The sequence below is a fragment of the Haemaphysalis longicornis genome, unplaced genomic scaffold, assembly GCF_048455015.1.
Source record: "Haemaphysalis longicornis isolate Haplotype H1 unplaced genomic scaffold, Haemaphysalis longicornis Haplotype H1 scaffold_4, whole genome shotgun sequence".
NCBI classification, from domain to species: domain Eukaryota; kingdom Metazoa; phylum Arthropoda; class Arachnida; order Ixodida; family Ixodidae; genus Haemaphysalis; species Haemaphysalis longicornis.
The window spans coordinates 134,742,263-134,768,052 of record NW_027526361.1 but is presented as its reverse complement, the minus strand read 5'-3'; the positions used below and the strand labels follow the sequence as shown (position 1 = coordinate 134,768,052).

Here is a 25,790-nt window from a genome sequence, read left to right as displayed (position 1 = left end):
TTCCTCCCCGTCGTCGCCGGCCACTTTCTTGGAGGCTTCGCCCAGCGCCGCCGCTGCTTCATGGCGTGATTCCGCTGCCAGTTCTCCCAAGGTTAGCGTTTCGCACGTTGGGACGTCGCTATACAGCCGACGTTAGACAAAATCCGGTCTGGTTACCAAGTGACTCCGGCAAGTCCAGCCCTGAGGGAAAGCCGCCACGGTGATCCAGGCGGCCCGACCATCGCTCGGTGCTTGCCTATTCCGCGGCGCGAGCTTAGGCTCGGTGCGCACGCACGTTAGGATGTTTTAAAGCAAAACTTCCCACCTTTAGCAGCCAACGATTTACTTGTGGCGTGCGCGACAAGAAACTCCCAACGCGGCTGGGAATGGGGAGGGCGGTTTTCGCTCACTGAGCACAGTATTGATGGCGCGGAAAACCGGTACTATTAGCCAGCGCTCACCACGTGCAGGTGCCTGCTCAAACCGGCGGGCGCGTTGGCGGGTCGGCTTTGTCGTCTGCGCTTTAGCGAGGGTTGTTTTGGGCCTATTTTCCCACAGCTTCGCGTCCATTGCTTGCTTCCTCAGCATGGCTTGATTAACTTGCTCGACAGCACCTCCGGGGTAACCCGGGCCAGAGGGAATTAAGTGGTCGTGCGGCAAACATAAGTTAAGGATTGGTCTGCAGGGCGGGAAAACAACATGCAGAGATCACATGCAGATATCTGGCCGCCATAGAAACGTTACCTTTTGCGCACTGCTTGCGACAAATGGGACCACGTTTTCTAAATTGGTGAATACCAATTCGGTTGTGTTTTAAGAGGTATTACAAAAGGCGAAAAGAGTATCTGGTTCTGATAAATAGGGAATATAAGAGTTCCGACAGCTTTCACGCAATTCTCAAACTTACTAAACTAACTAGTGTAAATCGGAATAAATGGGAATCACTAAGCTCATAGGGCGAATTGTTTCGGTGTCTGCGCTGTGTCGCGTGGTTGCGTAGCCCCGACCTAGCGCACGTCAGGATGGCTAGGTTCCGCTGTATTACCCTTCGAAAGACGCTTCTCTTCGTTTTATTTCTGCCGACGCACGGCCTGGCTACAGCGGCGGCGTCCGCCGCTCTAGACGGCCGTGGCCGACGCACCTGCGTTCGGGATGCCGCCCCCGCGAATTCCAGTTAACGGCTGGAAGAATTTCTGGTTTCACTCTTTGTTTGTGTATTCAAGTGATGTCGCATGGGCAATTGTCGTGAGTGTCGTTTACAGCTTTGCTTTCCAACAACGTTCACAGCGTGGTTTGGAGCCATTTTTTTATGTTCGCCGTAAAAGGTATCATTCGGTCGTAGTTAGATCTTGTTTTTTTTTGCATTTTAAACGTACTTACCGTGAATCGTGTTATCCAGAAACGTAGTAACTCGAAAAAAAAACACCGCAACGCTATGGGGCATTCTTAGTGCTCACAATCGAGAGCGACGTAGACGGGAAATCGTACGAAACGGGAACGTATCATTGGGGTTTTGCTGCATTTCTTCGGTAACCACCATCCATCCCTTATACACGTTGGCAAACTTTGGTTCGGTTATTTTCCTTGGGTTTTTTATTCTGTCCGTGCCAACGACGGCAAAATTCTTAATGAAGTTTTCTTAAAAAGTTTGCTTCCGTCCTTCCAATGACGGGGAAATTCGACGTCAACCTTGAAACCTGACAGACAAGGTTTTAACCTCAGTAAGCCCCGTGCATAACGCAGATGGCATGATACTGTTTAGTCCTGTCAGAAGTAATTAAATACAACAGACACTACTGCGACCAACCCGAGCATCTGCATCTGCCTCACCACGGGACATTGTCATTTTGAGCGCAGGACACTGATACGAGACGCACAGTATCATAAGTGGCATGCATTGCTCTGTGAAAAAAAAGAAAACTGGAAGCAAAGACAACGCTAGTTCACGTGATAAATTCGTGAGGTTTTCCCAAACTAAATGTAACGGCAGGTCCCGAATCATTGGCTCTACGTGTCGAGGTGGCTATGGCATCCTATTACACAACCCTTGGGTGTGGTATTCATCCCTGCCACGGCTGTAGCTTCTTCTGGAGACAAAAAACACACACGCCCATGTGTTCACATTCCGGTACACTTCAAAGCACAACAAAAGGTCAAAATGAATGCGGAGCCGTTCACTACAGCGCGCGCCAGCCCACGTGTAGCAGCGATGCATAACCCTCCCCCTTTCCACCCAGCCTAAGGGAAATCATTGTCTCAATGGGTTAAGGAAGTGGTCAACTGTCGAGTTCCACAAGGCTCCAGAAGGACTTTAGAGCTGCGCGGTTTAGCCGCCCAATATAACTATATTGCAAGAAACGAAATTATTACGTGGACTTCTACATAGTGTGCCCAACAGGCGAAGGAGCAAGCGACCGAATTTTTGATCCCCTAGTGTCATTTGTGTATCATGTGTCATATTTCTACGTTTCCAAATACCACACACGTGTCCCGACTGTCTCTATCTGGATCATCATGGCGGATGACACGGAAACAAGGTCTCCAGCTGCATTTGTCTTTTATTGAAGGCCGCAGTATTGTCGGCGGCCTGCGCAGCTGCAGCACCTGGCTGGGCGGGGTTCTATCGCGTGCACCACCAACAGTGGAATAATGCTTGAGTAAGCTTCGTCACTTTAACGTAAGGCACAAACAAATAATAAATTGAGGGGCAGAAGCAAATTTTAATAAATAGAGAGACCTATTAATAAAGAGACGTAATATGAAAATGGTCTTCCTGGTATTTACAGACGAGTTGAATTTTAAAACCTGCAGCATATATCCAAATAATAAAAGGAGTCCCCTGTTTATGGTTCATCTCAAAAACGGCATGGAGGGGGCGACAGCCATCCAGATTTCTGCTAATTGTAATTTTCAGTCTGAATTACGCAACAAACCATCATGATTTTGCAGCGCATTCAGAATGGTTAGAGTGTGTGAGTTTCAGTAATGAGAAATATGCTCAAAATATTACGTGGAACGAGAGCGCCCGTCCGGAGTCTGAAGAAGCTCCAATCATTTAAGTGTAGTTTAAATATAAAGATCCAAGTTGGCCCAGGGGTGGAATCTAAATGCTCAAACAGAACGGCATGATTGCCGAAACGGGCTGATACACACAATTAGGTGTATTCATCTGTTTATTTGTATACTTTTTTCACTAAGCAATAACACATAGCGAAAATGTTAGAACAGATAGTCCTAAAAGTAGGTGTGCTGGTTCACGTGACCGAGACAGACAAGCTGAAAAAGGTTCCCTTTTATCTGCAAATATTTAAGTTAAACGTTTATGAATCGGTACTTCGCAAAGGAAATATACATATTACAGCACGTGGCAGGGGATCTATGATAACAAAAAAAACGCAAGAAATCGAGGTCATGTGTGCAAATATACGCACTGTTCAGCATTCCCAAGTCATTGCTCAGAGGAAATCACGTTACCTTTAATTCGTAGTGAACTCTCCTATTCGCGCAGGTCATGACAAACGTAAAAGTTAAATTGTAGAATATGGCAGTGCGTCCAGTGCGGTATCGTGCTAATGCTAAAATACGCATACATTGCTTTGCTTTTTTCCCGCAATCGATCGTGAACGCTTTCTCCAATTATTCTCATATATGACGTTGGGAGGGGGAGGTTCTTGGATATAAATTACTGCTTTATGCACGTATTCAATTCGTTGAAACAGTTATCAGAGCGATACGAAAAAAAAAAGTAATTTTAGGTCCAGCCCATGTATTTTTTTTAATTTTCCCCGTGGGTTTCAAAACATCTGTTGCTGCAATCCAATGACAATGTATTACTGTTGCCGCAATCGCCTTTTGCGACGTGGGTAGTGTAAACGTGCCCTTGGTACTTTTGCTCTGTCCGCCGAAGAAGAGGCTGCGCGCACACTTACGGGAGGTAGTTAAAAGCCACCACGAAATCATGCTTCGCCTCCAAGCGTAAGTACATAGCCGTTTTCTGCGCATCTCTACTAAGCTACTGAAGCTTCTGTGTTTTCGGTTGTCCTCGTTCAACGTAGCACTTGCCTGAGTACCTGTACGCAGCAGGCATTTATCGGGCAGTTCGCCTAAAACATATATGTAGAATTTCCTTGAAGAGGTCACAGCGGCATCGCCAGCGACCGCCATACAACGGTTGCGGCTTCCCATTGTCCAATCAGCTCATTTCCCCTTGGCTCGCGTCATCATCACCATGTCCGTGCCGCAAGAGCGCACGTCTAGATGATTCTTGTTCACAGTCGTTCCGATCGTTGGTCCGTTAAACGAACCTCGATGGCCGCTCCTGTCCCTCGAGTGTCGTCCATGGGGGTCAACAGACCCCACATTATAAATTATAGCAGAGAGCTGGACGTGCTTTTTCTGAATGCGCACTTTCAGTGAATAACTTTTCTCGCTCTGAGAGAAGAGCGATCCTCACTTTTTGCCATCTGGGCATTTCACTTACGGGACATTGCTGCGACTGTAGTGCAGTTAGGGGCGATGAAAGTGAAGTCAGTAGCAGTAATTTGAGAAGTGCTCAAGCAGCGACACGCTTCGTATCCCAATTTCTTACAAACACAGCCGCACGTGATTTCTTTAAATTAACATGTGAATTTTTTTTCTAGGCAGGGACAACAGGCTGGACTCCTTAAATAAACCGCAGTCAATCAGTTTGCAGTCCTCGCTTACGACACTGGCAATGTTCAAAGCAATATTATTTCCTTCGAGTCTTGATTAATCATTGGGAATAACAGCGCACGGAAACCGAACGGAAAACACGAAAGAGACGAACACGGGTGCTGACTAACATCTGACTAACATCTGACTAACAGCAGCATCTGATAGCTTTGTGAAACACTTGGAAATATTTATAAAATAATATGAGTTCTTTTCTTGTCCTTCGTTTGCCCTGTGACTTGAACAGTTTTTGTGAGTGTTGTTTATGATGTACTTGCCCAATCCTGTAACAGCCCGTAAGGTCTAACAGTATCTGAAATAAATAAAACTCTAAGCTGTTAGGCAGCGCCCGTGTGGGTTTTTATCTTGTCTTCAGTACCGTTTATCCGTTTCTGTGCTCTTTTATTAGCCAATATTATAAACTAACGAGCCCGGCCTCAACCCTTAGCCCATAGTAAAGCCTCAACCGTGTTTTCATAGGTTCGTATTAGCCTTACGACTTTTTTTGTTAGCGAAGCGTAAAAAATGTTCCACAACAATTTTCCTTTCCCGTGCTTCTGGAGTGGTTATTTCTAAAGAATGCGACCAGGTGTGCTCGCCCGCTATCTTGTACCCTGAAAACAGCTGGCCGTTTGTTGTCCCTCACCGCAAGACATTACGGTTTACTGAAAAAAAAACGAAGGGAACGATTTGTTATAACGGTGCAAGAAGGGGTCAGCTGCTTTACACAAGTGAGGATAGTATGCATAGCAGGATATTGTCGTTCTGTTAATTTGGTTTTTAGTTGTTAATTTAATTCGACAAAGATTGTACGTTTACGCTATAACTACGATTTTATATACAAACTTCACCAATCAGGTATTTGTGCATATACAAGCTATTAGATGGATGTCACCCGTTATTTGGTGTTTGGCATTTTTTCTGTGTATTTTATGATACAGCATTCGCGTGAGAGTGGTGGATGGGCTAGACCTTTGCGATTTAGTCAGGACGGTTTTATTGTTTTGTTTCCTCATTTTCTTTTAATATTATTTTTGATCTCTATCGACAAATGTTTTTCATTCGCACAAGTTATGATGTTACTGTATGTGGTAAACTGGCCAATTTCGAGTTCTGGTCCAGACACAAGGCACCACGCTGTGGGTAGTCGGCGTTATTAGGCGAAAAATACCTACGCGTTAGCGCCCACCTGGAGTTACTTCTTTCAGAGTCAGCCCTGCTACGCGTGTTGCATTCTGCATACTGTATATTCTTCCACGCGCATCAAGGGCTAAAAGGTAATTTTTTACCCCTCTCTGTGTAGAACACCGGCAGCAACGACATTTTTAAGCTTTTCGAACCTTTTGAGTGTGTACGAGCGAACATACGTTGCTATTGAATTTACTACTTCGGGCTCTGCATTTTTTATAGCCTGCTTTGATTCTTTAGAACGCATACAACTGCACTGGGCATTACCGCCTGGAATAAAAATACTGAAACGTTTGGTACAATTATTTGTTATGATGACGCCACCAAGGTACGCGGTCTGAACAAGCAGTACACAGAGTTGTGAGGTTTCCTTTCTCAACCCGCCACCCGTGCGGCATATAGCTGAGCGACGAAGTTGTCGAGCCCATGGTGGGTTAAAGCAGCATTTGTATGCAGTACGTCCAAGGTTAACAAGGGCGTTACATGGCTCGCACAAAAGCTAGAGCGGTCTCAATTAGCGGCCTTCGTTGAATGCTGCCAAGATCCAGGCTGACCTCACGGACGAGGCCTTTCAAGCCGACTACGCCACGGCATGGGACTACGAAGACAGCATTTGCCAAATTTGGGCTTGCGTCGACACCTCCCGATCGTCACCTCTTCTAGTCCCTCTGGTCCCTATAGCTCCGCGGCTGTTGAGCCTACGCTAGGTCGAATGGTGTGCGAACCCACGGTTCATCCTGCCATGCCAGTCCCCCGCTTCGCCCTCCCCAAACTGCAGATTTCACAGTTCTCTGGGAACCGTTACGACTGGCAGAGATTCTGGGAACAATTTGCCGCCACCATGCATATAAGCCAAGATTATGCGACAATCGACTCATTTAAGTACCTCCGTACGCGGAGCCGTCAATTTCCGATCGCCGGTTCAGCTCCAGTTCTACACCTCGGGCAAGGCAGCTATTTATGTTCAATCTCGGTTTCTTCAGAACCCCATCCTTCTGGACACATGGTGTACAGCCTGGCAGGAGGTGGTAGCGGTAAAGGTGCAACTTCCTCGTTGTGCCGTAATCCTGGTTTCTTGTTATGTAATCCCTTACAGTGGTCGTGCGCCGCCCCGCCTACGGCTGGGCTGGCTTGCCGCACTTCGGCAAACCAATCCTGGGTGCCCATACTTGTGGCGGGAGACTTTAATGCTCCGCACTGTGATTGGGGATATCGGTACTCAAGTGAGCGCGGTAGTGTGGTACTGGAAAACTTCAGTGATGTCCGCTTCACGCTTCTGAACGACATCTCTTGCCCGACCCGCCGGTGTACGCACGCACGGATGCCACCGTACTCACCTGACTTGTCGTGGTGGCTGGGTGCACAAACGGTATCCTGGCAACGTGAAGCTGACTGCTGGGGCAGCGACCATCACCCCATTCGCATGGGCCTCATTCCTAAGTCGACGGGTGGCCTTCGTCGCCGTTGCACAGTGGTGACGTGGGACACCTTCCGTTCCACACTGAATGCATCCTTCTCGACGCCCATCCCGGGCCCCACCGCTCTTTTTCGGCGTGTCCTCATGGACGCCTGTCAACATACGTGGGTGAAGGAATCCCGCCCAAAGCCCGATCTTCCGCTCCTGCAGCTTTGGGCTCAGCGCAAGCAAGCTGAAATAATTTCCGCACGGGATCCTTCGTTCATACCAGCCAGGCTTCAGTATCAGCGCCATACCGCTGCTGCCAGACGGCACAAAAAAAAGACTGTCGAAAGCGCTGGCTTGACTGGTGTGCCTCTCTAGGCCCATCTTCCTCAACGGCGTCTGTCTGGCGCACGTTTCGCTCCATGGCATCGGGCAGTCGCCCTCCGGATGCAGCTGCCAGTGCTTGTATTGCGTCAAACAAGGATCCGGCACAATTCGCCCCCGACGTTGCTCGGGCCTTTTTTCCTGCATTTGATGCTGTGCCAGTGGTCACGCCGTCTCCGTTCCCCCTGTCGAACGATGTTGGATTGCGGCCTACTCATGAGGCCGTTTTGGGAATTCAGGCACCGTTCACAGTGGCTGAAATCCTGGCAGCGATCGATCACGGTAAACAGCGGACTGCTCCGGGTCCCGACGGCATAACTTACAAGGTGTACAAGAACATCGACGACCCAGCCCTCGTGCCGCTTCTGGACTCGGTTAATCGCGTGTGGCTCTCCGGTCAACTACCGCACTCTTGGCTTCGGGGGATATTGTTCCCATTCCAAAGCCCGGGAAACCACCACATGTACTTCAGAACTTGCGTCCCATCGCGCTGACATCGACGCTGTGCAAGTTATTAGAGCGAATGCTTGCAACACGGGTTCAGTGGTGGCTTGATACCTTCCAATGGTATCACACGGCACAAATGGGAATCAGGCCCTATGTCGGTTCTGAGGATGGGTTGGAATACCTCCCATCTATGGTTTTAGTTGGAGGCCGATCCCACCGTGTGAGATCTGTGCTCACACGGCGTATGACAACGTTAGTCACGCTGCCATCCTACAAGTTCTGAATGGCCTTCACCTTCCAAAAGTTTGCGATTTCGTCCGATACTTCCTCCAACACCGTTCTTTTTCCATCCGCATCAACGGAGCAAGCTTCGGCCACTTTACACCATTCCGAGGCGTACCACAAGGGTCTGTTCTGTCTCCGCTTCTTTTCAACATCGTCTTGTTGACGCTAGCTTGGCACCTTGCTTCAATCCGAGATCTATATTTCCTCATGTACGAGGGTGACATTACGGTGTGGTCCGTGCATCCTGACCTGTCACGACACGCCGAGTGCCTTCAGCAAGCACTAACAGACTGCCAGAGATGGTGCGAGTATGCGTGCCTCACTCTCTCGCAAGAGAAGGCTACTTTACTTCCCCTGGCCAACGCTTGGGGCAGCCGCCTCCTTGCAGTGTCTCCCATTTCACTGCAACTGACTGGGAATGACACACCCACTATTGAGCGTTTTCGGGTCCTAGGACTAGAAATATCGGCATCAGGGTCAGCAGCTCAGTGGCTCCAATCTGCTCGACAGAAAGCCGGACAGACGCTCCACCTCGTTCGCCGCATCTCTCAGACGTCTAGCGGGGCCTGCTGGACGATGGCCCGTCTCCTAATGCGCTTCGTAGTATACCCACGTCTTGTGTATCAGGCACAGTTCCAGCACAGGACGCAAGCGGACAGGGCTCGGCTTGAAGACATCAACAGGACCGCCATTGCGCACTATTACTGGCCTCCCTCGCTTAACAGCACTTCACCGCTACAAGCCGAAGCCCAGCTAAACACGCTAGATGAGATCATTCATCAACGTCATTCCGCTCGCCTGCTAAAGCGTTGATATGTACCGGAGGCAGCAGCTCTCGCTGCATATATGGGCTAGGTTCCTGATACGATGCCAGCCTTCTCTGCGGCTAGACCGCCCTGGCTCTATCATCTGGTGACGGACAACAAGCCTCTGGCAAGGCTACATGTCCGAACCTGTGGTCTTCATACCTCCGGATGCAGCCCGCCTTCATGCCCGTCACTGGGCGCCTGCGACGCGGCCCCGATTTATGCAGGCTTTTGTGGACGCCGGTGCACACGACTGGCTCGTAACCACCGCCTCGGCTTGTCCCTCTCACTCAAACTTAAACCAGTGCTGCGCCTTCTACCAAGCCTGCTGGCAGAGCTTACTGCTATTCGGGATGTCTCCAAGTGCTTGCATCGGCAGTAACTACCGGTGTGAAACTGGAAATATGCACGGACTCAACGACAGCGATACGTGATCTACGTCGCGTTACGCGTAGCACCAGCATGTCGGCACGTATTCACGTGATACTGGACACATACCCATGCCCTGTGCGTGTTTTGTGGATTTGCCAGGACATGCTTCCCGCCCACGTAGCGGCGGATCGCGCCTGTCGCCATATAGACCTTCGACGGCAGCTACCACTTATTCCGGTGTCCACCCTAGAAGAACTGCTGGTGGAAAAAGAGAACCTCCGCCGCGCCACGCATGCTTTACTTCCACTGCGTGGAACTGACCTCCCCAGTGGGCTCGCTCGCTCGGATGAGGTCCTGCTGCGGAGGCTGCGAGTTGGGGTGGCCTTATCCCCAGCAGTGACCCACGCTGGCCTGCCCGCTATCACGCACCGTTTGCGGACACATGTCTCTTTTGTAAGGTCCCTGCTCCCGAAGCCGACACGAGCCACCTTCTATGGACCTGCCCTGCCCTTCAAACCTCTCACCTGCAACACCTCCGGGGCACAGGGCTCCATCCTGGGAGACCACCTGATCTACTGGGGTGGATATGGGGCCCTCAGTAACGGTCTCTGGTGACGTTTCTGCGTGAAACAAATGTGATGTTGTACACATAACTGTTATTCCGTAAGGCAAACTCTCGCAAAAAAAGTATTTCACCGCGCCGCTAAGGCCGCGATTGAGGGAATCAGGCATCGGGAGGATGGCTATGACGCTGCGGTCAAGATCCTCACACACCGTTTTGGCCGCAGAGACCCACTGATGGCGGATCATGTCGATGCCGTCCTCCCCATTACTCCTGTGAAGACGTCTGGAGACGTCGAGAGGCAGCGGCGCTTGCATGACGAGATCGCCTTTCGCCTAAACGCATTGGAGGGACTAGGCGTGGCGCCCGACCGGTATGCTGTGATTATTCATCGTGTCCCACTGAACATGTTGCCACGCGACATTGCTCTTTACCACCAACGCATAAAATAATCGGCAGCAAATGAGGTGACCGATGATGCCACGCAAGTCCAGGAGATGTTGGCCTTTCTTGAAATGCAGGTCCACATTCGGTAGGAAGGGCACATAGACAGCACCAGCGCTCAGGTTCGACGCCCTTCAGCACCGTGGCAAGCACCGCATGAACATTTCTTTCCGCCGTCGGCCGCAGCGCTACTTGCAGAGTCGCCGCCTTCTCATCAGGACTGTTGCCCTCTTTGCGACAAGTGAGCCCATGGGATCACGCAGTGGACTGCGAATGTCCCACCAGACGAGAAGCGACAGCGACTGAACGCAGGCAGGCATTGCTTCTGGTGCGGCAAGCAAAATCAAGTTGCACGTGCGTGCCAGACTGCTAGAACCTTGTCCTGCAGCCAATGTTCGCACAGGCATCTAAGTTCACAGTGCGACATGGCTCAACCAGATCCCGCGCATGCTACCAAGTCTGCCCGCTCGTCTGGTCAAGGGGGCCCGACCGCCGTGCCCAGAGCTTCCCACTCGGCATCCTCTGTCGTCACAGCCTCAACCAGCATTACATGGTCGACTCCAGTCTACCTGCAGACTTGCATCGCATGGGCGTAGGTGCCAAGGGTCAGCTGCTGGTGAGGATTCTGCTAGACACTGGAAGCCAGCGGAAATTCGTTCGACGGGACGTATTGCGTGCTCTTGCCTACTCCGTTGAAAACGTTGAGAACCTCAAGCTGGTAACTTTCGAAAAGAGCTACCCAACAGCAGCGGAGAAATATCCTCGCCGCTCTCTTACGGTGGCCAGCCATAACAGCGGCAAGAAATTTGCCATCAACGCCCTCGAGGTCCCAAGCATCTGCGCCGTTACGAGTTCCCCAATCCCAGTGGACATGCTCAGACCCATGCGCGACAGTGGACTATTCGCCGCTGACACTTCGCTCGCGTCGACTCATATGGACGACCACATAAGCATCCTAATTGGATCAGATTTCTACTGGCAAGTTGAACTGCCCAGTTAAACTGATGGTGATTCTGCGCTGTGCCGTATTCGAAACCATCAAAGGAGGTGCCAAATTCGGAAGCGAGATGCCTGCCGGAGCTTCGTTACTTGCGAAGGAGTCGACCGGGGCAAGCATCTGCAGACGCGGTGAAATATCTGGTGTATAGCTGGGATGCGGTCGCTGTTATCCATGACGTCACACAAGGCCTGGCTACTCATCTTCCTTCGGGTTGGTAGGCGTGATTTACTTCCTTCCGTGGCGACTTCAAATTGGCGGTTCTCTGACCTTTAGGAGCGTCATCCAAAGTGCATTCTGAGGGACGTGTCACAAAGCGACAGAACCAGAATCTTGGGCTGGCAAGGAAGCCCGCTGTGTTTTCTCTCCACAGGATCACGAAGCTCTTTGATCTGTTGTGAAGGCGGATATGCCTCCCGAGAATGGGTGCAGGCATGGCCGTCGGTTCCCGAAGAACACGACGGGAACGCATTAGCCTCATCGTCACTTGGCGTCTCATTCTTATCGCTCGAAAGCAGCATGGCCTCGCTGTCGGGGAAGACAGTGAGGCTTGCACTTGGCGGCCAGATCGGGACAGTCATTTGACGCCGGGTGAGGTCCACTGCTTGCATTGTACACGGTTTCATTACAAGAGGCTGACCGTGAGTGAAGTTGACAGCCGAGTCACCGGGCGCCATCCATATAAACGAACTTATGCTGGCTGCGCGTTCGTCGCGCATGATGTACTCGAGCTGCACAAAGCCGGTGTTTTGCGGTATGATGGGAAAACACCGTTGAGCTCTCTATTGTCACTCCTCCAGGTGGTTCGGACGTAGCACCCGGAAATCCAGTCCATAGCTACTCGGCCAACCGGGTTGTGTAGTACGAGCATTCTCAATGAGCGCATTTCGTTGTCCAACACCTTCGCTACGGTGATGTGATCCTTCAGCTCATCGCCAGTGATGTTTCCTTGTATTGCAACGTCCAGGGACAGTATCTGGATCTGCGCGTCGTTGAAGTGGTTGATCTTGGCGAAAAGATCGGTCCTGTGCGGTGCCCGGTCCTGGAGAAGCGCGTCCATTACAGCGATGAGCCCAGTCATCTTCTCTCACTGAAGCCTGCGGCATAGGTTCGGACAGTGCAAGGGAAGGGGTGGCGTAGTAAAACGAGGGTCGGCTTGGGCACGAGACATGATTTGCTGCAGTCGAGGGCAAGCCTTCCTGGATCAAGTAGCGTGAAGTTTGCAGGCTTAGAGAGCATCACGGCCGCTGCGCCATCAAATTCAAGTCCACTCGTGCCTCGAATCACGGGTTTTGGCACCAGCATATGCAGGATCCAAGAGAGAAGCACGACCAAGACACCCCTTTCTCGTGAAGTGATTGAACAATCTGAGCGAGGCAGTGCGCGCAGCTTAGTCTTCCTACCAATGCGCTGTCGCCCCCTGCCTACGACCACCTCGTTTATTTCCAACACCTTTTGACGGAACGCCCGGGTGACAACCTACATTGCCTCAAACGAGCCTCCTTGACATCGTCATAGCTCTCAAACGCCTCCTTCAACAGGCACGTTATCACGCCAGATGCATCCCTAGGAAGCAGAGCTAGCAGATGTTGGGCCCAAAGAGACCTCTCGATGTCGTTTCGCTCACGAACGTAAATCAAACTTCACGGGGTACTTGGCCATATCGTCGTCCATAGCGAACGGAGGAAGTTGGTGCCGAATTCTCGGACCGTTCGTCTCAACAGTTCGAGGAGCTACGCCAGACGCCGGAGAACGCTATCGGAGCTGCAACTCTAACCTCTTCAATTCAAGCGGATCCTGCCTTTCGGCTTTGTCACTCAATTCATGTCTCTCCGCCTCTTCGTGGTCGTGGTGCTCTTTAGCCTTCTCGCGCTCGTGGCGCGGTTTTATTTCAGCCCAGGCCTCATTGAGTTCCTCAGCTATTGCGTTTTCCTTCAGCATGACATCAAGACTCGCATGCTTCCGTTTCGCATGGCCTAGGCAAGGGCTGGCTCTTCACAAATTTCGATGGACTCCATATGAACAGTGAGCCCTTGCATGAATATGTAGAAAACTTGGTGTGAACGGTGACAATCGGCTGAACTGCGGTTCCCCCTACCGTTTTACCTCTCTCCGCCCACGGCATCTGGCCTCCGTACACCAATAAAGTAATTCTGTCTCTCTCATTCACTTTGAGGTCTTCCATCGTTTACACTCGCCTGTTGCTGCTTCCCCTTGCTAGAATTTCTTTGCTATTCCTAAAGTATCGAGCTACTAATGAGGTACGCGCAAGTAATTCCCTTCAGTGCTTTGTTTACACCAACGGCACTAGCGTTGGTATAAAAACACTCTTTTTGAGCTTGAAACAATCAAAGCTTTCCACCGTGTTCGACCCACCCTTTCTCTAAACTACGATAAACTGTGCTGGAGACGTCTGCTGAACTTACAAAGAACGTAGGCCACTACCACCCTCGGTAGCCATCGTCGGTCGATCCCGCATCTGCCATTCACTCTTATGAAGTTGCTTTGGTCAGCCCGCTACTGGCGCGGCGCTCAACTAAGCGACGAAGTTCTCGAACCGACGGCAACTTAAACCAGCATTTATAAACAGTTTGTACAAGGGTAACGAGGGCGTTACATGGCTCCCGCAAAAGCTACAGCACGGCTGAACTCGGTGCCCTCGTTAAATGCCGCACTTGCTGCCGCTTCCGGGCTGCTTGACTGCTCCAAGGGTCAGCTGCTGCCGCAAGAAGTTGAAATCCCTCCAATTAGGCCTCTCTTCTGGAAGGAGTTTGAATTCAATGAATGGAGGGGAAGTGATTGCGTCAGCCGATCGGGCGCGAAGGGAAAAGGGGGGCGACTCTTCGGCGCCGTTTCCTGGCGTGTTGGTACTCGTCTGCCGCGAGCCGTTTGACGGAGGGGTGTTCTGCTCAGCCGTGGGCGCGTTGACAGGCCAAGCGAATTTGTGTCGGCCGCTCTGGCACAGCAATATGAGCAAAAATTTGTCGAAATTTCTAACATTGTCTAATAAAGCGTAAGAATTTTGAGTTTTTCTTGTGATGCGAAAGCATTATGTGCCCAAAAAAACTAAACTCCCGGCTTTGTCAGCAGTGGATTTTCCGTGCCTTGCCAACGGACTGGTCACATATGGGCTCAAGGGGGGCTATAATTATGCCGAATGGGCATCACGGAAGAAGAAATAAGGTCGCCGGTACCTTCATCGTGGGATTTGTCCTCCAGTAGCCAAATTGTGCTTTTCATCTTTAAATACAACGCAAAAATACGAATCCTGACGAAACGAAAGCACACAAGCATTTAGAGTGTCTTTCTGTCTCCTCAGTACTCGTGTGTTCCGGCTTCATGACCGACTGAATCTGGAACCCCTCGGTCGATTCACTGCATTTCTTTAATTGTACACTTTGTACATTATAAGACGTAAAGATGGACATTTTAGGAAACGTTTTTTTTCTTTTGTCGTAAATTTGAGTTCTTTTTCAAAGCTGAGCTAGATTTAGATTGTCATCTATAATAAATGCCATACCTTGTCTATTTAATCTTTTTTGAGGAAGGTCAAGGCAATGCACACCTGGGGCTTGTTGCGATTTCTTGCTGGTGTTTTTGTATGTTTCCTCGGGTTTGTCGTAATCGTGCGAATACGGTGAATGAGATGACATTTTCTGGTTCTATTTTGTCGATTCAATATTTGCTTCGTTTCAATACCTTCGGCAGCCAATCTACACATACAGTATCACAAATACAAAGTTTTGTTATGATCCTCTACTGTGCATTTGCTACAAATACAGTTCATGGCATCGTGATCTTCTGCTACTTTTATTGTGTGTCATCGTGTTTTTCAGCTTCCTCAATTTCGCCATTTGATCACGTCAGATCGGTGAATTAGACAAACTTCGCACGTTCCTATTTCATTGCAGGGTTTTTTAGTTCTTCGAACATAAGCGACATTTCGCTATTGTAAGCACGAAATGTACTACCGTTGCAAATTATGCATTTCTGTGCGGATACCCGACATTACAAAGTATGGGTTTTATTTTTTTCGTCGTTCTATTTGTATTTCTCCTTTATTTCCTGGTTTTTATCTTAAGACGCGTGAGATCCGAGAAGTAGATAAAATTCTTCCGCTAGGTCTCTTGGGTTTTCCCGTAGTTTGGTACGACAAATAATCTACGTTTATACTTTTACAGTTATAAATGTTAGCTTCTAAATTATACATTTTATTCTGATATAAAGAATTACAGGGATAGAGCTCGTGGATAGTCTGCAAACGAAGTAATGGAGATAAAGTAACGAGCCTTTACACTCTATAGCAACAATGCAAAGGAAATAGTTGAAAATTCACCTAGAGTGGTCCCGAAATCAGAGTTTTGTAGTGTACGAGCAATAACTATACTTTTTTAAACGCTTGCAACAACTAAAGAGAAATAAAAAATTTTGTCTTGTCGGTATCTCTTTAAATTGTGTGTTACCCAAGTATTACATCGTGATCCAATTAAAATAATATAGATTGACAACACAAACTAGACGAGGTTTCGACAGAAGGTTTGGTGTCTTTTGGGGCGCAGTTTGACAGTTTTTAATGAGTATTTTTTATGCTTAAATTGTTCCGCAGTGGACGGCCCGCAGAAGGCAAGTGGAAGGGCTTTATCTTCGCCGTGCTGTCTTTCGCATCACTAGTAACCACGGACTCGGTCATCGTCGAAACAAAAAACGGACTCGTGCGTGGCGAATCTCAAACAATTCTCGAGAGGGAAGTCAATATATTCTTAGGCATCCCGTACGCCATTCCACCGGTTGGAAGCCTACGCTTTCTCAAACCGAGACCACAGGAGCCATGGCAAGGCGTCTACAACGCATCCAGCGTGAAGCCTTCCTGCATGCAACCGCGCGTTCCGTGGGTTTTCGTAATTCCGACAAGTATTTCAGAAGACTGCCTCTACCTGAATGTATGGACTCCAAATTTATTAACGACTGAGCGATTACCAGTACTTCTCTGGCTGCACGGTGGAATATTTAAGATAGGATCAGCCTATGAAGCCAGATACAACCCTTTAGCGTTGGTCGCCCTAAATGACGTCGTTGTCGTCTCCGGAAACTTTCGTTCGGGCATGTTCGGCTTTCTAGATGCCGACAATAAAGGGGCTCCGGGAAACGTGGCTCTTTGGGATCAGCTGTTGGTCATGCGGTGGGTCCGTTCCAATATTGCAGCCTTCGGCGGGGATCCGAAGCTTGTAACTGTGTTCGGCGAGAGTTCTGGAGCTATGGACATTCATCTGCATCTGATGTCGCCCTACACCGGTGGCTTGTTCCAACGTGTCTTCCTTATGAGTGGGACTGAAAGCAGCGACGTGGACGTCGACTCCGTGTTCGAGAGCATCGGAACAGGAAATAAGGTGGCGTGGGAGTTAGGCTGCGCCAACGCTAACCAAGACCTAACAACGCACCCGGAAAAAGTTCTCAGATGCCTCTGTGACAAGCCGGCCGAAGATATAGTGAGTGCAACAGAGAATGCGACCATGCCGAGGGTCCTGGCATTACTACCAACGTTCAACAACAACTACGTTCCGTACCTTCCCTCTACTGCCACTAAAAAATATCTCGTTCGCAAAGTTGATGCAATGTTGTCCATCGACGCAAACGAGGGTGCATTTTCTTTCATCATGCAACCTGACGATGAACTCCTAAACGATGACTTAAAGAGTTATGAGCACAATGAGTTTAAAGCCGCCGTGAAAAATAATCTCCGGAACTGGGTTAAAGAGAAACACGTTTCATTGGCCTTCGGCTACCTAGATAATGCGACATTGAGCGACAAGGCTTTGATAAGGCAGAGAGCTGCGGACTTCGTTGGACTGACGCACTTCGTCTGCCCAGCAAGATTCTTTGCGGAAGAGCACTCCGAACAGGGTGGCACAGTTTACGGTATGGTGTTTGGTCACCGGTCGCAGAAGTCAACGTACCCGGAGTGGGTGAAAGTCACCCACATGGAAGAGATACCATACTTTTTCGGAATCCCATTCCTGCACGTGGGAAACTACACCGATGAGGACAGAAATCTCAGTGCCTACGCGATGAACATTCTGGTGTCCTTCGCATTAGATGGGTGAGTAAGCACGTAGGCGGTGAGTAGACAAAAAATGGTACTGCTTACAGTGTATGTAGTCAGACGAACGCAGTATGAACGCTTTGTTCTTTTTATGGTCGAAAGTTTGAGCTGGGATAACCTAATAATTGAACAGAACATGATGCCTGCCATACACCAAACGCGCCAATATGTCACATGGTGAAATGAAAGGTTTTTCGCCTCAATGTGAAATCTCATTGCCTGGGCTATGATTACACGACATGTAGTGGTTAAACACCGTACGCAAAAAAAGATTAAGAACATTGATTTCGCCAGATTCGACAGCTAAACTACAAATAAATGTAAGGAGAAATGAGGTGAGGATGTATTGATACATGCATAAGACTGCTGAGCATATATTCCTTCTCACTCGCTACTATAAGGCTCAGACCGATGCGCCTGCCTTTTTCCGCTGTTGAAGCCGATAACAAGGCGTTTCTGGGACGCACCTCCCACAACCTGCCAGCAGTCCTTTGCACTTTACCGCTATCAGGGCATAGGCTTGCTCAGGTCAGAGGCGGAATCATACGCCTGTCGCTGCTTTTGATGTCCGGCTGTATCGGCATTTCGTCGCCACCATTATTATTCCGCCTTGTTTGACTCCTACCCCGCCTCGCACTCAGACCACACTCCATTTTATAACGCATACAAGAGGAGAGGGCGCACGTCGACAAACGCCGACGTGCCTGTCGCTCAGAGGCAGTACTGCGAACGCAGCGCCGCCACAGAGAATGCCACCGCCAGGTCGGGGGCGGATCGACGTTTCCCTCTACAGACGCGCTGTGCAGTTGTCTGTTCTTCCATCGCTTCTCTATCCACGTATCGACAACAAAATTTTTGCCGGCGTGCCACCTTCATTGTAACGCAATAATCGTTTACTCATAACAGGCAGGGCATCCCGTTGGGGTGTAGTTGCGGAAAACGGTAACTACCGAAATATTTCTGCAACAGCAAGATTGTTGTGCCTAAAAGAGATAATACCGGCAGCGCCTAATGCCTATTTAAGGAGAGCTGTACATGCCTTGGTTTCCACATACGGAGTGCGTCAATAAATTTGCATTGAACGAATGTTTGTGGCACCCAAATCTACCGTTTTTTAACAAAAAGTTCGTGTGACAATACACACAAAACCTTAGACTAAAAGCGCGACACACAGCGTTTATATACATTACCCGCAGGTATATGCAGACACTGCCAATGTTCAGTACAATCACATTAACTGTGTGCAGTAGGGGGGTTGCTATTATGTAACTATACAGCTACATAGATGAATGTACAGAGAAAGAACTAGAATATATGTACGCAAACGAATCAGTTTTGCCGCATTGCTTTGAAAGTTAGGGTTGCTCGCCCATTCTATACGAAACCAAAAGCACATGACCACTGTCTCAGGAACTCCTCCTCTCCAAGGAAGGAAAGCTCCTCCGACAAGCAAGACAACTTTCCGTCGCATGCGCCTTAGAACCGGTTACAGTGGCCACTCGCTACCGCTTCGCAGAGGTTTCACCGCAACGCAAAAGCACCCCCGGCAGTATCAACATATACGAAAAGCAGTCTCTGGGACTGTACATTTCGTTAATATAACGCCCGATTCCTACCCTTTCAAAGCCGCAGCGCTCAACACGCCAAAATGACCCTGCAAACGAAGTACGTTTAGACCACAGCTTTCCAGTTTTCTAGGAATGTGCAGCTGGAACACACTGAGCTGCGTCGTACACCTCAGCCCTGAAGCCCAAATCCCCATTCCAGGGGACACATGAAATCACACAAATGACCTGGTAAAAAGGAAGCGGCTGATGCGCCCCAACTTTCCTAACTCATTCCGTTGTTACGAGAAAGTGGCACTAATGATAGTAAAAGAGCAGCCATGATGCCAAGCGCGCGGGCCTCGAAAATACTTGCTCTCGGTTACACCGCAGAGAAGTACGAATAAAAACTAGAGATGCGTAATATAACACCGGGATGCAATCAGCTTGTGGCCCGCGGTTCAGAGATACCCTAAACATGTATGCACTGAGCTGTGTACGAGTAAATACTTTACCCAATCACGTGCGGGGGAAGCCTTTCTTTGAAATATTCCCAAAAAAACACCTACTGAAACCAGAGAGCAGAAGGCGGACTGTGACGGCAATTCGAGCCTGCCGCAATTCCATGGTTGTTGGAGGACTCGTCGACAGACTTCAGCTGCGCTACCCCATCCATAAAAAGGAACAGAACCAGTATTGAATGCAAATAACCAATTTTTAAAGATGATCCGGCCACCTCACATGCATATCGTAACGTTATGCAGAATATCGATTGCAATAGATAACGTCTCTAATAATGGAAAATCAAAATTCTGCGCATTGTCGACATTCTGACGGATTACTATGAGAATCACTTGGGATATCTGATTTTATACCCCACAGGTGTTGTATTCCTTTGCAAAAAAAAAAACAAAGCCGTTTCACTCAATGTGAAAGCTTTCGTCAGTGTACAGCAGTGATTTGCCATTAATGGGCTGTGCACCGTTATCCGCTCACTGCTACCACCCGATTCAACTTAAATTTCCCGCCTTGGCAGTGCTCGCGCGCCTCCTGTTTGAAACTGCGTTAGCGGGAGTTCTGTTCTTTTTGTGCTTGCTTTTTCCCCCGCACGAGCCGACGTTGCACTGCGACTTTTTTTTTCGCTTGCCATCGAAAAAACCAACCCAACGAGCGTTCATAACTAAATGAATGCAGACGCTGGTGGTTAATTACGTATATTTTACCTCAAATTTACCTAGTTTTCTTTGCGGTCAACAACGGGGAAATGTGTGACAAGCGCCAGCGGTTATCGAGATTTGAACACTGACGACTATATAAACCGCTTGGCTTTCGAAGCCTCTACGGTATGCCGCGATGACAGCCGCTACGACGGAACGCCGTGTGGGTCTACTGTGTGGGTCTCCGTATTTCCTAGACCGTACTTCATATTTCCTAGACCGTAGCCGTAAGCCGCAATACGCGGATATGAAGGCACTAAAAGAGCCTATGACAGGTACTCCATTTTCTACAAATTCGACAGAGCTCCAGACAAGCTGCCATATTCATGGGAAATATTTAGGGCATGTCACCAATATTCTTTATTGGGAACACAGAGCATTACATCCTCAGCGCAAGCTGCGACTTTAACATTTGGCTGGCTGGAAAGGGGAGGCATTTCACTTTTTGATGCCTCAGTACCGCCTCGAAAAGAACGCTCCAGGGTCGTAACGAAGATAACAGGCGATATCGGAGACCCTTTGCGAAGGCAATGGGTCCCGGAAAACTTTTTAGCCCCTACGCCATCTAGAAAAAGAGTACTCCTGATACCGGAGTATACGCAACGAAGCATAGATAAAAAGGATGCTTGAAATCCAACGCTTTTAAGCGTACCAAATGGGTCCTTATGTTCGATGTGATCAAGTGCTTTTTCTAAGTCAAAGCAAACTACTATCCCCGAAGCATTTCATTGTCGCATATACTCAATCACGTCACACGTCGCATATGACAGGCTGGTATACTGCGCGCGGTAATAGCACAGGCCTGGTCACACGTTACTAGTAGCGCTATCAATGGTGGCACGCCTCATGCTATGAGCCCGGAAAAACCTATGTAATCTGTGCTAAGGGTGAAAGGTCGCCACTCCTCTGGGCGAGCGGAGGTAATATCTTCCTTTGAAATTAAGACGTTGCGTCCTGCGTAGAATGTCTCTGTAAATTGATTGTGTATAATGCAGTGCTTATTGGCATTTCGTAGGTACGGTCTTATTAAATTCTGAAAGGCCAGGTAGAAGTCTGCAGTCAGACCATGAGGCCGAAGGGTGAAGCCCCGCTTTATGCTCCGCTGAGCCTCCTCTATTTCACTAATGGTCTGTGGAACAGTAATATCACAATACCACTGTAAGGGCATTTGTGGAAACTGAAGGCAAGGGCTCAGAGCACACATATTCACTTACACCGGAAGCAGACTGTGCAAGCCGCGTGGAGCAATCCACTAAAACTGGAATATTGCATACTATTACAGGCCTTGGCGTTGAGGGGTTCGGTGTAAATCCAGATCTTTCCGTAGGATGACACGTGGTGTGACGCACCTCGCGTGAAGTGTGTTCACCTGGAATCCGATGGAATAGCAAGACACCAGCCGAATGGTAAGATACACGCTGCACACCCTGATTCCAATAAAGCAGCGTCCAAGCGCTACTTAGAGTATTTTTGCGGCTTAGCTCGAAGGACAATGGGAATTTCCGCACAATCGTTCTTTAGTTCCTCTATTTTGTTTTGCGCTCTTTGCCCTTAGTTGGCATTGCGCCATTAAAATCCAAATGTCATCATTTAGTTCCTCTGCCAATGGACGGCACAGACTACAGCTGTTTACACTCAATTGAATTTCCATTGTTGTTTGAGTATGTACCAGCAACTCAAATTCGTACCAACCAGTGAGGTCCGCACAGCTCGTTAAACACTTTCGCGCGCGTTAATGTTAGGAAGAATGCGAAAGTTTAACTCCCAATCTTTGCAGCGCGAAGAAAGAGCCTGAAAGCCGAAGCGTCACGTCAACGCAACTGCCGCGTGATCAGATCCGCAGGTCGCACACCCGCTGAGGGATAGCACTTCAGCGCCCTGCACGTGGAGAAACGTCCGGGTGTCACATAGGCACGGTCCAGTCTGCTGGACAATATTCCTCGCCACCATATTCAGATATGCGTTTTGTATGTAGTAACACAAACACGTCAGTTAGCCAAAATTTCTGGACGCGGCTTTTCAGCATCTTTGCGGTGTTTTCTTGCCCCAGTCCTTCTACGTCACAGTGCATGTCCAGAACGCAGTAGCATTCCCAAAGGAAAACTATACGGGGTGCATTAATGAAGAAAACACGTTTTGGGTTTTCTCAATGAAGGGCTCCTGGTGTGACGTTCTGACATGAGCTTTTCCCGCACAGCTTCTAAGACCTTCCGGAGCGACACTTTTATCGGTGTCTTTCCCACCTAAGCACGCCCACATCACGCCTTCCGTGTAATGCGTGCACGAATGGAGTCCGGCGGCGTGTGGATTGGTGTGTAGGCCCAGCCAGACTTCATGCCGACACCACGGACGACATGCCCGTCGTTCTGGCAGGAGATTTAAACGTGGACGTCTGACGCGTCGATGCGATATGACTGCTGTCCTGCGTGGCCGAGCGTTCTTGATTGGTGTATGACACAGACACTGAAATGGATACAACGCGGGAGGGAAATAACCAAGCCCATCTTTCTCTGCTAGAAATAACCCCTTGTCCTTCCAAGTTTCCTTCAGCTAATTAGCTGGAAGTATCCTCCATCGCAGATTCAAATTAAACGTGTTGTGTTTCTTTCACTCCTCGAAAGGCGGCCAGCATCCCTGGTCGTCTTTCCCCAAAGAGAGAAAGAGCACTGAATTTTTTTCCGTTTTTACTGTTCTCTTATTTTATAGCTGCGAACGTGTTTAATACTGAACAGCATAAACACTTTATTCTTCTAAGGAATTTTCGCAGAGTGGTACAGGGAAAAAAAGAGGGGTTTCGCACGGGCAAGACGGGGACCTTGTGTGATTACCGGAGCTTGTCGATACTTGCAACCTACCAAATACGAATCACTGCGCCAAGGGAAAGCACAGAGCTCTTACTCAAACTTTTTACAGAGCTACGAATTAGTTCAGTAGCGCTAGGAGCAAATATTCACCACATGTCTAATTGCTTCCCCGGAAGCGCTAGCAGACGATCATAGCCTTCTTCCGTTCGGGCTTGCTCCCTAACTCCCTCTCGTATCCTGAACCCCGCCCTCTCACAAGTTACGCTCTAATCCTGACCTTTGCCTCCTTCCATGGTGCAAGCATTCGAAGACATAAATTTTTTTACCTTCTGTCTGCTCGCTCGTAATGTGTTGTCACATTATATTTCTCGGCTCTTTCTGACAATGTTATAACGCGTTTTCTTTCTGACTACCTATCGTAAAAACCAGTGAAACAATTATCCTTAACTAACAGAACACTCGGTCATGCATGTATACGTTGCTCTGGGGAACTGAGGTTTTTGTTGCGCTGAAAATGTAGATATGAATGAAACATGACAGCAGCTTTCTGCAGCGGAGCAAATAGACACATCTTTGAATCGAGCCAGACAGGCGGCCCTAATTTAAAGTATCTACATAGCCCCAAAAAAAGTGTGTCGTCTTTAAAATACTCCGAAGGTGAGGGTAATGGGCAATGTAATGGATGAAAGGATTTTCAATTTATGCAACACTGCCTGCAAACCAGGAAACAGCTTCCCCTGGTCTCCGGTGCATAAACACAATAAAGGAGTAAAACAAATAAAACTGCAAAGAACGGGAAGGATGATAAATGGCCGTTAGGAAGCAAGCAATTTCGCAAGAGTCTGTTTTGACCCACCCAAAGTATGATTTCCTAGGGCTGACTAGGGACTACATTTCCCTAATTTTTAAGGTACAGGTTATTTATTACAGCTGTATATTCTTTTTTCCTTCCACAGGAAGCCGCTTTCCCCGGAGGGACTACAGTGGCCTAAGTTTTCTACGAAGCAGCAGAACTTCTTATGGGTGCAACCGGAAAACTACAGCCTCATTGATTACTCAGAAAATACTGAGTGTGACCTCTGGAGAAACTTCTTGTGACATGTCAACGCTACTGCTGTTGTTTGTACCCTAAGATTTTTGTCGGAGGCAGTGTTCCTGAGCTTCTGTTATGGCTCAATATTTGACTGAAAGTACAAGTTGGTACATAATCATGGAGGGATAGTCACTATTTTGAGCAAAACAGTCTTCGCAAAAAGAGAAACTCGTCCACGAGGGGCGTTTGTTGCAGAATTCACTTGGCTTGTTTACATTTCTCTCTGCAAGTTTTAGCATATTCCCAGCGTCGCACTCGGGTCGCTCAACATTGAGTAGAATCAGCCGTAATTACTTGCAACCATAACTCTCATGCGAAAATGATGCAGTGTATGTAGAACCCTGGACCTTCATCGTGAGTATAGTAACAGATGTCTACAAGTATAAATGTCAATTAAGTGATCGGCAACTCAAAACATGTGCAGATGATCCTTCCTGTCTATAGTAACAAGAGAAATACGCATGTAGCCATGTGTACGCTTATTCTGGACGTCCTCTGTCGGTGCTATGTACGTTTTCTGAGATGCACCAGCCGTCCGTATAACCTGCGCTCCAAATTCAGTATGATCATTAAGTCCATACTGTTATCTGACGCGAGCGCGAACTTTTGAATTGGTTAAAAGCCAGCAAACTGTTAAGGCAAGAGAAGACGGGCAGCAGGGTTCGGTGTCATGGCTGACCGAAAACGGGGTTCTGACCTTTAATGACAGGATTATGTACACGATGATGATGATAGGGATGCTGACAGCACATACCCCACGGAGGGGATTCAACATCCTCCCGCCGCCGCAGTTCACACGTCTGCCGCTGGAGAGTTGAGGCACCAACCACACGATGCCACTGAAGCTGCCGCTAGTTCGCACTTTTGTCAGGTGCACCGCGGCTCGATCAAACCCCTTGCAAGCAACGAATGGGACTGGTGTCGGTAAACCAGCACGCGTGGCTTTGCTGATACTCTGCGTTGTAGAGGAGAGGTAGCTAAATTCTTCCTCAGGTCGAAACGGCTCACAATGGCTTCTTTTTCTCCCGCCCGCGAGATCACCAATAGACAAGTAATGAATCCTCAGTCCTAGCTTGTGGTTTTCAGTCCGTAATGTAGATCCTTTCATGCCGTCGTCAAGTCGGGGCACCTCTTCCGCTTCCAGCGGTGCTGAAGCCGGCGTCTCAATCTCAGAAGCGCCGACCGTCGCCAACGTGATGTGCCGCAGAACCACACCGCGTGTCCAGTGTCTGTCGTGAACGAATGCCAGATACGGCCTCGGACCACTTTCAATGGGTTGGCGGTTTTGGAATAATTCTTGTGGCCTGAGTTGAATGACGCTCGCCCATCGGTCTCACGCATGCCAATAGCTGTCCCTGTTTTCTTGTCGGTTGTCTCCGATTCGGACGACGTTATTTCCACGATGAACGTCAACGGAAAAAGCGATGCTGCCTTTTCTCGATCAGGCGTCGCTATTGCCTCATGTTGATCAGCA

General features: G+C 48.8%; 1 protein-coding gene across 1 annotated transcript; it reads left to right on the top strand.

Moving 5' to 3' along the window:
- The first annotated feature begins 3,841 nt into the window (after nt 1-3,841).
- LOC144179406 (acetylcholinesterase-like) lies at nt 3,842-24,507 on the top strand. Its single transcript, XM_077707752.1, has 3 exons — nt 3,842-3,954; nt 16,165-17,655; nt 24,180-24,507. Exons 1-3 carry the CDS (start codon nt 3,938-3,940, stop codon nt 24,319-24,321), a joined length of 1,650 nt encoding a protein of 549 aa, XP_077563878.1. The 5' UTR covers nt 3,842-3,937; the 3' UTR covers nt 24,322-24,507.
- Nucleotides 24,508-25,790: the final 1,283 nt, after the last annotated feature.

What these genes read in the sequence shown, in the direction of transcription:
- LOC144179406 (XM_077707752.1), top strand. An exon ending in GTGTCCTTCGCATTAGATGG is followed by an intron (nt 17,656 to 24,179) that starts GTGAGTAAGCAC and finishes TTCCTTCCACAG; the next exon opens with GAAGCCGCTTTCCCCGGAGG.